Source organism: Schistocerca piceifrons, chromosome 1 (assembly GCF_021461385.2).
Source record: "Schistocerca piceifrons isolate TAMUIC-IGC-003096 chromosome 1, iqSchPice1.1, whole genome shotgun sequence".
Lineage (NCBI taxonomy): Eukaryota > Metazoa > Arthropoda > Insecta > Orthoptera > Acrididae > Schistocerca > Schistocerca piceifrons.
In genome coordinates this window covers 550,436,370-550,449,541 of record NC_060138.1, presented here as the reverse complement: position 1 = coordinate 550,449,541, position 13,172 = coordinate 550,436,370, and the positions used below count along the sequence as shown (strand labels likewise).

The following is a 13,172-nucleotide window of genomic DNA, read 5'->3' as shown; positions in this document are numbered from 1 at the left end:
CCCTCGGGGATATTATAGGCACCTTGTCCTTGAACCATTCCCCCGTGTGCACCCCCTCACAGACAAAAATGAGGGCACCATGATCTAGATAGACCCTCCTGAAGTTGGGTCCTGGGCCAGCGCCCCCCCTCCCCCCTACCTTCCCCCCCCCCCTACCTTCCCCCCCCCCCCCCCTCCCCGATCTTTTCAAAGGGAGCCACATGTTCCTCCTGCTACGAGGTGATGGCTATCAGTGGACAGCCTTCCTGGATAACTGCCATCCTAAAAATCGAGACTGCAATATTGTAGGTCTGTTTCCCTATTTCTTGCCTTGGTTTTTTCTGGACTCGCTTATCCAGGGAGAAGGGACTCTTTGATTCCTCCCTTATCCGCTTGCTACCTGTCTTTGAAGTAGAAGGTGTCTGTTAAAAGAAATTCAAGAAGATACTCACCTCTAGTGTTGGTATCCTTGCTGCGCGTCCCCTTCAACCTGAGACAGTTTCTTCCTGGGGTCTTAGGTTCAAGTCCCTTTAATTCCCTCCACTTGTCTTTAGGAAACCATTCTGTCCCTTCCTCTTTCCTCTGTTCCCTGAGTAGTTTCCTCCTCTGGCCCCCAGACAAGCCTTTGATCTTAATCTGGTCTAGCTTCGCAGTTACAGTTCCCACTTCTGGCTCAGGTCTAGATCCTGATTCAGTTGTGGGGATGCCTTCCATCAGTACTGACCCTGTTGTTTGAATATCTGAAGTCTCAATTTGCTCTTCAGTTTGTTTTTCCTTGTTTTCTTTAGTCATGTCCATATTGGTCCCACACGATTTGAGGATCTGCAAGGTCCACACCACGAATACCCCGCGCGGTGTAAGGCTACTTACTCAAGGAGGTCGCCCGGTATCCCTGAGGCTCTGTTTGTGACACATCTTCCCATGTGCCACACACCCCTTGGCACGGATTGCATCACACCTTGGGTTGGGACAGGGAGTTGTGTAGGACTAAGAGTGGATAGTGAAGATGGGACGTTACTGGGATACTCTTAGTCTGATCCATTAACTGAGGCCTTTCCGGCAGCCACCTACAACATTGCCCTCAGCTTCACCCGGATACGCAAGCCTCTCCACCCGGAGAGTCTGCACGAGGGTTAGTTCTCGCTAAAGTGAGGTGTCGCAGGATGTGGGTACTGTGATGTTTGCATACGTCTGGTTAGGGTTCATCATTAATACACACTCATCTGGAGGTAGATATAGAGTCAAAAGTTGAATGAAGTGTAGTGGTTTGAAGGGCAGAGGAAAATAGTGCCAAGGCAAGAGCCAAGGGAAAATAACCTCTGCAATAGTTAGGTCGGGTAGTAAGAGCAGTAGCGGATGTCTTGTTGCCTGTGACAGGTCATATGTCGGATGCAGTGTTGGGTGATGTTGGTGACTTGTTTGTGCGTCAGTGAGTGATCTTGTCAGTTTCTCTGCTGTGGCTTGTGGGTCGGCTTTAATAGCAGCTGGTATATCCAGTCAACATCGCTGATATGCAGGGGCTTTCCAGCGTTTGTTGCTTGTTGGTGTATGTTAGCTTGCTAGCTAGTAGTGTCTTTGGCCACTTATGCTTCCACTTATGGTTGTAATCGTTGTTTCCCAGAGTAAGGATGAAAGGATTGTTTGAGTGTCTTGAGTTCCTGTATAGTCGTGAGGTGTGTTTTATTGAATACTTCCTTGAGGATTTCAAGGTGGTATTCATTGTGAAGATCTATGGTGTGTGTGTGTGTGTGTGTGTGTGTGTGTGTGTGTGTGTGTAGCATGGAGTGTTGCTAATGATTTCGTAGCACTGTGTTTTCTATGATCTGCAGGCGGCACTGGCGTGTAGAAGTTGCATATCCCCCGACAGGAGCTGCGTACGTCATCAGAGGTCTAATCAGTGTCATGTATATGGACCTTGACACCCTGTGCTTTCCCTGTTGAGCCTTGCATGCGCTCTATTGGCAACTTGTTCGATGTAAGTTTCCAGTCCGGCTAGACAGAGATATATCTCGGAAACATATTGGGCATGTATGTAGTGTCATCTGTCTACTGTGTTGATGTTTGCACAGTAGTTTTGGTCTGCTTCGCACTTTTTGACATTTACTTCAATATGTCGTCATTCCAACCAAGGCTCGGCAGTTCAGAGTGCCGTCTGTATTCGTGAATTAATGTTCGACGGTTTCCAATCTTGTGCAAGGATGGCTGTGTCATCTGTGTAGATGGCTAACGTTGTTTTTTATGTTGCTGGGAATTCGTTAATGTACAGGTTGAACAAGATTGGCCCTAGGATGCTTCCCTGGGGTACTCCAGCTTGGATACCATGTTTGCCCTGCATGTCAGTGTTGAAACATCTGTTCTTGAGATACGAGATGTACGAGTCCGTCCCAGAAACCAGCTATGCTTAGTTTGCGTATAAGGCTGGTGTGCCAAAGACGGCGAAAACTTTTTCAATGTCCAGGAACATGGCCCCTGTGGCTTTGTTCGTGTTGTAGCAGTGTTTAGTGGTGATTCCTAAAGCCGAATTGCTCTGGTCTGAGGGTGTCATTGGCGATGCAGTGCCTAGTGATCCGTTTTAATATTACCTACTCAACAAACTTGCTGAATGAGCGCAACAGACTGATGGGTCAGTAATTTTGTGGGAGGTAGTTGTCTTTCCCTGGCTTTCTGAACATCAGGACCGTGGCTGCCTTCCAGAAGTCAGGGAAGTGTTGGTGTTGTAGGATGGCATTCGTTATGTGTGCAAGGGTCTTTCCTGTCTCACTGGGTTTTTAGGACCCGCGTTGGTGCTTCGCTGTCAGATTGATTTGAACAGGAGAATGGTGTTCCTCAGGCAGTGTTGTAAGTGTTACCCTCTTTGTCATAGTCATAAACAGTATCACATCTACAGTAAGGAGTCCTGTACAGTGATCCTTATTCCATCAGTTGCAACTAATAGTGCAGTGGTTAGAGGAGTGGGCTGCAGACAGATTTTCAGTTTTCTGTGGATAAGTGTGTGCGTGCGCGCGCACAATCAGTGGGGAAGGAGATGTCTTTCTGCTGGGTACCAGGGCACCAGGGAATTGTGGGAAACGAAAGTGTGGATCTAGCTGCCAAGGAGGTGTGTCTGGATCCTCAGGTCATTCAGGGTGCCATCCCCCTGTGTGCTATGATGTTGCTGTTGAGCTCCACTGTCTTGCATCAGTGGGAGGATGAGTGACTAGAAGTAACTGACAGTAAGCTCCATGTCGTAAAGCCCACAACTTGGCCATGGCATACCTCCTTCCAACGACGTTGACGGGACAAGATCCTCCTCATTCGTCTTCACATAGGCCACTGCCGTATGATGCATAGTTTTTTGTTCTGGCAAGAGGACCCTCTGATACCCTCGCTGTTGAGCGCCCGTAAGCACTAAAACATACTCATTAGAAAATAATGTAGACATAATGCTTATAATTTATCTTCAGTGTGAGTAGATTAACATTGGTCATAATTTGTTGTAAGGACACTTTGCAGAAGCAGCCTGCAGTGGCCTTAATTAACATAGGCTAATATGAGTCTAATGCAAAACCAGTTAGAGGAAAGAGAGACTTGCAAATAATTAAGTTATGGCCTTTTCATGTAGTTAATATTATATTGAATAGCTGTTTTAATGATTCACAATAATAGTGTTCCAGAGGAAACTCAGAAGATAACAGTTAACCCCACTGACTTGCCACTGGCAGTAAATATCTGAAGTTTCATAAAGCAGTTTGAAATAGTTTGAATACCTTCATGCAGACTCTACTGAAAATCATTGTTGACACTTCTGTCTAAGATAGTTGTGATCAAGGACAACCAAAATTGCAGAATTGTTCAAGTTTGGTTTATTAGGCACAGTAAAATTTCCAACAAGGATTGAAGGCTGTTGTGCAACAGCTATGGAGAACTTGTTTTTGAGTTCAACTGCCATTGGTGATGTCAGTTTATGTTAGAGACCCCTTGTAAGACTATCAACTTCTGACTCTCCAACTACCAAGGTATGTTTTGCTAAATATGGCACACCTTCTCTCTCTCTCTCTCTCTCTCTCTCTCTCTCTCTCTCTCTCTCTCTCTCTCTCTCTCATTTCCTTCACTCCCTCCCATAAAACCTGTTAGGTTCATTTGGATCAAAGACAAGAAACCAAATAATAATTTAAAAGTTGTTTTTACTAAAATAAAAATAATTGTTTGTATCCTGCTGTACAGTAAAATTTGTTTCCTACAGAGACACCTTGAAAAGACAATACAACTTGGGGCAGTACTGGCTCCAGGTTAATTTGGAAGATCTAGCAAGTTTCGATGAAACCCTGGCGGAGAAAATGTACAAGCAGCCAACAGAACATCTTCCCATTGTATGTACACTGTTGATTACCTTTCATTTTTGTGATTCTTTCTTTAATAAAACTGGGTATTAGATTATTTTAATTTTTAGTTCGAGGAAGCAGCGAAAGAAATTGCAGATGAAGTAACGGCTCCAAGACCCCTTGGAGAAGAAGCAGTGCAAGATATTCAGATATTACTGTCCTCTGATGCAAATCCTGCTAGCATGCGTGACATGAAGGTACTAGGAAATAAATGTTCTGATTAGTAGACTATTGGTCATTGAATATGAATTTTTTGTTCCATAGATTACTTAGACATATTGGTGGTTGCTGCTGCTGCTACAAAAAATGATAGTAATAATTATCATAGCACCGGAGTGTTGTAGCCTTGTTACAGTATATTAAGCAAGATTTGAGCAGTGGACCAGAACTGGTGCCCAGGCAAAGTGTGCAAATTCCTCTGCAAAAGATGTTAATTAGTCTGAAATTAATGCTCCTCTAATGGCAAAATCTGTATGTGCACTGTTTGGATTTTACATGGAAAACATTTTTCTGGAAGGTTTCTGAAGTATGCCACTTCTATAATTAAAACATGTATGAATCGGTGTAAACTTTTCACTGAGGTAGGATAAACAGAAATGTTTTTAATTTTTTATCTAAGAATCTCTCTCTATTGTTCAGATGTGATAGCTCAAATTCTAGGTAAATGTAGTACGTAAAATTCATTCTTACATGAACTGAATATGCAGAAACAGTTAAGTGATTGAAATAAATAAAAATTGCATACTTATGATAAAATCGAAAACTTGCTTTCAAAAATCTAGTATTATTTGGATTTTAAAATTGAAAACTTGTTTTCAAAAATTACCATCTTTTACATTTTAAATACTAAAAACACTTTTTTTTAACGTGCTTCACTATATGTTTCGAAATTGGGTGATTCAAATTTTGTAAGAATGCAGACAAATATGTATAATTAAAGCTCATCGTGTAGTTTGGTGAAAGCTATATCCATTGCCACGATGTAAGCAACATGGTTCGAAAGACAATGTAAAACCTATACCGGACCAGTCATGTCCAAGTCAACAAAAATCTACGTTGGCTGCCAAGCTATGGCAATCTTGTCAGAATTATGGTAGAGTAACAGTTGGTAACCAGAATGAAAGATGCTCCTGTCACAGCACAAAAAAGGTGAGTATGTCCTGGGCAGAGTTAGGACTGTAAAAGAAGGGATCTACCTTTACGAATTATCTGGCAGCTTCAAAGACATTTCCTCCTGTGGTGTCGGGGCCTGGAATAGACCAGTGGTCCTTCTTTGCCTGTCTTAAGAGGAGACCAATAGGAGTCTCTTTAATTGGTCACATTTTTACCTGGTATTTTGACCATACCAATGGAGTGGATCTATGTTTGCACCCGAAATCCAGCACAGTGGGGTTATCGTGTACCCTCTCGGTGGCAGCCTCCTGACAGTGCAGGGATCACCATACTGCCGGTGCCTGGGTTGTAAACTCCCCATGTCAATTGAGGAGTAGGTGTCTATCAACTTCAGTGTATGAGAGACTCTGGGCATTGGGTAGATTTGCGAGGTGGTCTTTGCCTTAGCAAGGTGGCACCCACAGGGAGAGATTCCAGTTGGAGTGAGTGATATCAGGGTGGTTGATCCACAATTATACGGATCAGACGTGACGGTAGCCAACAAACATGTCTCTCTCAACAATCAGGAATAGTGCTTTTAATGCAGGGATTTACAATCCTATATCATTTCTTTGACCATGCTTTTAGACAAGTGCCTGGTAAGGAGAAATGGAAGTGGACAGTTTGTCAAGTTTTTGGTTCATACTCAAACTGACAGTGGATCTTTTTTTCACTGCAACGAAGCCACTGTTTTTTGTTGAACATATTGAAGATCAGTTTGGGGAGGTTGCAGCAATAGAAAAGATGAGAAATGGATGTTTGTTGATCAACATGTTGCATGTCTACCAATCCTGGGCACTTTAGACCTTTGTAAAGATAGGAGAGCTCAGTAGAATTCAAGATTGGATCTAACACTACAAACTGATGAAGAGCTTCTTATTAATTTAGTGCAGAGTCGGGTACATTTTTTTCGCCTCATCCAGAAGGGACCAAAAGATAATGGCTTGGACACTGGAGCTTTTATCTTGGCCTTTGATGGCAACATTTTGCCTGAGAAGGTTGAGGTATGGTTTTATAGGTATAATGCCAGCCCTTATTTTCCTCCTCCGATGAGATGTTTTAGGTGCCAGAGGTACAGACATATGTCCTCATGCTGTCTGGATAGCTGTTGGGCATGGGGGACAGGCATTCCGTGAATGTAGCCCTTGTGACCAGCCCCTCATTGTGTCAACTGTCCAGAACTGCCCACTCGTCATTCACTGTAATACTCATTGGTTAAGAGGGAGAAGAAAATTCAAGAGTATCAAACACTTGACCATCTGTCTTATCGAGATGCAAAGAAAAAATTTGAAAGACTTCATCCAACTAATACAGTCTCAAATCATGAGACTGTTGTGTCACAGTCCGTACCTCATGCGGTAACAAGATATCGCACGACACTTCCTGGCCCTGGTTGTATTCCAGGGCACCACAGTTGGGGGAGGGAATGTCAGCTCTCACACCCCCTGCTCCTGTAGCACCTGTGTTTCTCACACCATCGGTGTAGCCAGAGGTCCTAGTCATCATCTAGCATTGTCAGGGATGAGGCTACCTGTCAAGATGGCCCCCTCTAAAGAGAAGGACCAGCAGCCACAGGCCCAAGAAAAGGACAGTCCTCTTCACTCCCGGAATATAAAATGGGGAAATCTTCACAGAAATCGAAGTCTTACAAGGCTAAGAAGGGTGAACAGAAAGATAAACTACTTCTTGAGGCTTCAGATGTTCCGCTTCATTGCTGAAGAGGTTGAACCTGTGCACCTTGACAATGTGTTACACAATCAGGCGCACTGCAGTCACATCCAGCTTTTTTATTCGCCACTTTCTTCTCAGACCTGAATCCAGTGCTCCTTCAGTGGAATTGTAACGGCTACTATTGCCATCTGCCCGAACTCATTCATTTACTGGCTGTAATTGGCATAGCACTTCAGGAAACTCAGTTTACCGCAACACATCTCCCTGCTCATAAAAACTACAAACTGTACTGTATCAGTTGTGTTAATGTTGAGAGAGTATCCGGTGGTGTTTGTACCCTTGTATGCTCTGATATTTTCACTGAACAGGTATCTCTTACCACTGAACTAGGGACCATGGCTGTTGGTGTCTACCTCTCAGTTCAGATGATGATCTGTAATGTTTATCTACCCCAGATGGATCTTTCCATTATCATGAACTGCTAGTGGTACAGCTACCTCCCCCCTTCTAGTTACTGGGGACTTCAATTCCTATAAACCTCTGTGGGGTGGCGACACTGTCTTGCAGAGGCTGGGTGCTAGAACATCTCCTTTCGGAGTACTGGACATCTGCCTGCTCAACACCGGTGCTGCAGCACATTTCAGAGCGTCCCATGGAACATACTGAACTATTGATCTCACAGTTTGCAGCCCAAGTATCTTACCTTGATTTAGTGGCACGTCCAAGGCAATCTGTGTGACAGTGACCATTTTCCTGTTATTCTCTCGCTCTCCACTTGGACATTTGGAATGTGGTCCACATTGGTCACTTCGGAAAGCTTCAGTGCTTGGGCACTTCAGTGGCACAGATAATTCTAATAGCATTCAAGAGACTCCGGACAAAAGTGCCTTTTTTTTGTTTTTTAATGGAGAAAAGGAAGCAGGAGTTTTGGAAGCAATATGTATTATCTTTGTGATCCTACTCCCCATCATCCCAAGTATGGACTGAACTCCGTTGCATTTGTGGCTATCCTCCACCCATGGTGGTTCCTGGGATCATTGTCAGTGATCCCATGACACTTGCCGAATGTTTTACAGCACACTTCACCGAAATGTCCATTTGCAGTAATTACCATCCTCATTGCCTGATCCAGAAACATCTCACATCACTCCTTCCATGGACACGATTCTGTCGTACAACATCCGTTCTAGTGAACGGAAGTTTCCAGCAGAGTATCGACATGCCCCCTGGATCCAACAAAATTCACAACGAAATGCTGAAACATCTTCGTACTGACAGCATGAAATATATCCTCAGGCTTTTTAATGATATTTGGTGGGAAGGAGAATTTCCCTCTCAATGGTGGGATGGTATTATTCGTGCGCTGAAAGTGGGAAAAGGATCCACATACGTAAATTATCTACTGGCCAATCTCCCTGACTTATGGGCTGTGTAAGCTGTTCGAACGTATGGTCAACCGCCATATTTGTTGGTGCCTTGAAGACAGAGGGCATATATCATGACTCCAAAGTGGTTTTGGGTTTTCTGGTTCACCACATATCATCTGGTTCATCTGGTATCCAGTGCGCAATACTTTTACGCATTGCTAACATCTGATTGCTGTGGTCTTTGGCATACAGAAGACATACAATACCACTTGGTGACATCAGATACTGTCTACACCGCATGAGTGGGGTTTTTGGGGCAGTTTACCCATTTTTATCCAGAATTTCGTATCTCTGACTTCTTTGTGCCCGGATAGGTTAGACTGTCAGCAACGAACATATACAGAAAATTGGAGCCCCTCAGGGATGGATTCTGAGCATTACACTGTTTGCTGTCACCATCAATTTCAAATTTCATCAGAAATACAGTGGGCTCTGCAGTCTCTGTGTCACGATATGTGGATTATATTTGTACCATGGCTCTGAGTCACCGCACCGCTTAGCGCCAACTTCGGTGGGAGGGGGGGGGGGGGCTGTCTGGAGAGTACATGACTAGGCCATGAATCACGATTATCAGTTTTCTCCTGCAAAATCACGAGTCATGCGTTTTTGCTGATTGTGGACTGTGAATCTTCCCCCAGAAATTTATCTTGGTGATCAGTTACTTGAAGTCGTTGAAACTTTTCAGTTCGTAATTATTTTATTTGACAACAAGCTAACTTGGCTACCACATGTCTGCCGGCTCAAGGCAGCGTGCATGAAGAAGCTAAGTGCAAACAGTTTTCTTTATTATTGTCTCATGGGGCGCACACTGCATAGTTCTTAGATTTTTGTAAAATCTGAGAGCTGATTTTATCCCACTTGGACTATAGATGTGTTCCTTATGGGTTGGCACCACTGTCAATAATGACCTTGCTGGATCCTGTTCACCACACTGGCTTGTGAGTGGCAAAGAGGGCCTTCCGTACAAGCCCTGTTGACATCCTTCTGGCAGAAGCCAGTATCCCACCGCAATGGGTTAGACCACAGCAGTTTCTGGCTAATTATGCAGGCACAATCTGTCAGATGTCTACTCACCCATGTCACTCAATTCTGTTCCATAACTAACAGTTCAGACTGTCTGTGCATTGCCCAAAACTGGGTAGATTATAGGGATCAGACTCAATACTCTACTGAAGGACCTCCTACAGCCTCCTTTAGTCTGTTTTCCTGGGGCTCCCTCATCACACCTCCCATGATCTGTGTCCTGTCCTGTGATATGGATGGACCCCTTTTGTGGCCACAAGGATGACACTGATCCTACACTTTTCTGACTCCTGTATCGTTCGATCCTCCACGATTAATCTAATTCACTATACATGTACACGGGTGGGTCAAAAGTCAATGACAGGGTTGATTACGCTTTTGCACATGCAAGGGGACATTAGAAGCACTCTCTGCCAAATGTCGGCAGTGTGTTGGTTGCCATATCTCAGGCTCTGTGGTATGTCAAATCCCTGGTCATAATGAACTTTCTAATCTGTAGCAATTCCCTGAGCTGCTTGAAAGGCATATCCATGTGTTACCCCAAAAATCTTTTGGTCACCAACATCCATGACCAACTGGTTGACCACTGCAGCTCTGAAAACTGACTACCTTCATCTGAACACTGACTGAGCCTCATGCCTCATATGAATTCCTTACTCTCCCCCCACCTTGTTGTGCCTTTAGACCCTCTTGTGTACGATGCTGCATGGGTTATCTCGACCGAGACTCGAACTCGGGACCTTTGCCTTATGCGGGCAAGTGCTCTATCAACTGAGCTACCCATGCACGACTCCTGCCCTGTCCTCACAGCCTTACTTCTGCCAGTACCTCATCTCCCACCTTCCAAACTTTCTTTCAGGAGTGCTAGTTCTGCAAGTTTCGCAGGAGAGCTTCTGTAAAGTTTGGAAGGTTGGAGACTAGGTACTGGCAGAAGTAAAGCTGTGAGGACGGGGTGAGAGTCGTGCTTGGGTAGCTCAGTTGGTAGAGCACTTGCCCGTGAAAGGCAAAGGTCGCGAGTTCGAGTCTCAGTCCAGCACACAGTTTTAATTTGCCAGGAAGTTTAATATCAGCAGGCACTCCGCTGCAGAGTGAAAATCTCATTCTGGAAACATCCCCCAGGCTGTGGCTAAGCCATGTCTCCGCAATATCCTTTCTTTCAGGAGTGCTAGTTCTGCAAGGTTCGCAGGAGAGCTTCTGTAAAGCTTTACAGAAGCTCTCCTGCGGGGTGTGCACCGATATGAAACTTCCTAGCAGAGCACGTGCCTGCGAAACGCAAAGGTCCCGAGTTCGAATCTCGGTCCGGCACACAGTTTTAATCTGCCAGGAAGTTTTCATTCCAGAATTTATTTGCTATTACATCTACATACACCGATACAGTACATTATGACCACTGCCCGACATGACGTTGGTTGCTGCATGCTGGTGTTGTGGGCATGTGAAGTGGTAACAAAAGTGTGTAAGTGGAGCAAACATGGACTGGGGATCACCCTAGCAAAGGTAAGGGCTGCAAATGGAAAAATCCATTGAGATAAGCAAGTTTGAGTAAGGGCAGATTATTATTATTGCACAGAGCTTGAGAACAAGTATCTCAAAAACGGCAAAGCTGGTCGAATGTTTGTGTGCTGCTATTGAGAGCATCTACAGAAAGAAGTAGGACGACATAGAAACTACCAGTAGATGCTAAATGGTTGGATGTTCACGGCTCTTCAGACGTGGGGTTTGGAGGCTTGTCTGCTCTGTAAAGTAGGCTAGGTGGTGATCTCGGGTATTTCTGACGAAAGAGCCCAATGGTGGTGCACGCATAAGTACTTTGGAGCACACCATTCATTGTTTAACATGGAACTCTGCATCAGGCCACCCATACATGCTCACATGTTGAGCCAATGACATTGTTTTGATTGCACCAGGCACAGGACCATTGGCATTTGACAGTCGATCAATGAAAACTTGTTGGCTTTTCATGCGGATCTCATTTTCCCTCACTAGGTCATTGGCCATCTGCACAAATGCCATCATTGAGGCAAATGGCTGCTCAAAACATGCAGCTCACCACGGGTGCAGGCTGGTGGGTGCAGTATTAAGATACGGGAGACATTCCTGTGTTTGCATAGCGGTGGTAGTAATCGAAGACATGCTGACAGCTGCGAATGACTTGCATACCTTCATGCTTGATGTCTTCCCCAACAGTGATGTCATCTTTCAACAGTACTCGTATTATTGTCCATGTCTCAGACACAGAATCATGCTAAAGTGGTTTGAGGAGCATTATAATGAACTCATTTTGATGTCTTGGTGACCAAATTTGCCTGATGTAAATCCTATGGAACTCATCTGGGTCATTATTTGACATCATCACCACGTACACAAATCAGTGGCCTGTTATTTACACCAATTACATGACCTGTGCATAGACATCTAATGACATGTACCTCCACAAACCTAGCAACAAACTGTCGGATCCCTGATATGCGGAATCAGTGATGTATTTCGTTCCAAAGACAGACAAACAAGCTGTTAAGCAGTTGGTTATGATGTTCTGGCTCATCAGTGTACATGCTCTGCAAGCTACTTTTTGGTGTGTAGCAGAGGGTATTCTGTGTACCGGTGTCATTTCTCCATTTGCCTGTGCCACATGTAAATGGTCCATGAGAGCAATTGTTGGTAAGCCTCTGTATGAGCTTTTTTATCTTCATAGTCTGGATATGTACATTTTTCAACAGTAAATTACACTAAGATGCACAATGCCTCTCTTGTAGTCTCTACTACTTGAATTTAATGAACATCTCTGATGCTTTTGCACTTATAATATTAACGTGGAATGAAACACACTGCTCTCCTGTTTCCTCTGTCGATACTATGTATTACAGATCTCATACTGCTGAGCAATATGAAAGATCTCATGAACAAGAGTTTCATTCTCATCAATACACGAGTCACCGAAGTGGAGTCAACTGAAAAGACTTCGACTAGGCAGCTGGGTTCCTCGCACAAGGGGCTTCTGGCCTAACCACATGCATCATCATATATGAAAAATGGTTTTGTGAGCTACCTTCTTTGTAAGTTGACTACAATTCTTCCAATGAGACTGTCTGGCATTTATGGTGGTTGTTTTCAATCACTCTATATGCACACTTCCAGATATTTAATGAGTGTGACTGCTTCCATTGACTGTTATGCAATCACATAATGTGCAATAATGGGTGTTTCTGCACATTTATGTGCAACGTTACACTTATTTGTGTTTAGGATCAGCTGCCAATCCCTAAACAAAGCATCAATCCTCCGCAAGTTGTTCTGCATTTCACTGAAACTTTCTAGTGTTGAGACTTCTGTGAATACATAATCATTTCCAGAAAACCTCATGGAACGTAAGACATTATCCAGTTGATGATTTAGTGTATTTTATGGACTCTAAGACACTGTTCCCCCTATTACCTGTTGCCACTTCCCACCTCTCTTCACCCTTCTCCCTCTTTAACGTGTCCAGATCCTCCCTTGCCTTGTCTTAAGTCAGCTTGAAGAGCTGCAATTTTCCCTTTCTGTTCCAGCATTTTCCTAT

The 13,172-nt window shown here is 44.1% G+C and overlaps 1 protein-coding gene across 2 annotated transcripts in view; it reads left to right on the top strand.

The window, feature by feature from the left end:
• Window positions 1-13,172, top strand: part of LOC124800482 (DNA replication licensing factor mcm5) — an 83,371-nt gene that overhangs the window by 9,737 nt on the left and 60,462 nt on the right. For both annotated transcript variants that reach the window (XM_047262998.1, XM_047262999.1), the window contains exons 2-3: window positions 4,202-4,328; window positions 4,409-4,537. In XM_047262998.1, the coding sequence (XP_047118954.1) occupies window positions 4,202-4,328; window positions 4,409-4,537 (256 nt within the window). The remainder of the gene's footprint in view (window positions 1-4,201; window positions 4,329-4,408; window positions 4,538-13,172) is intronic.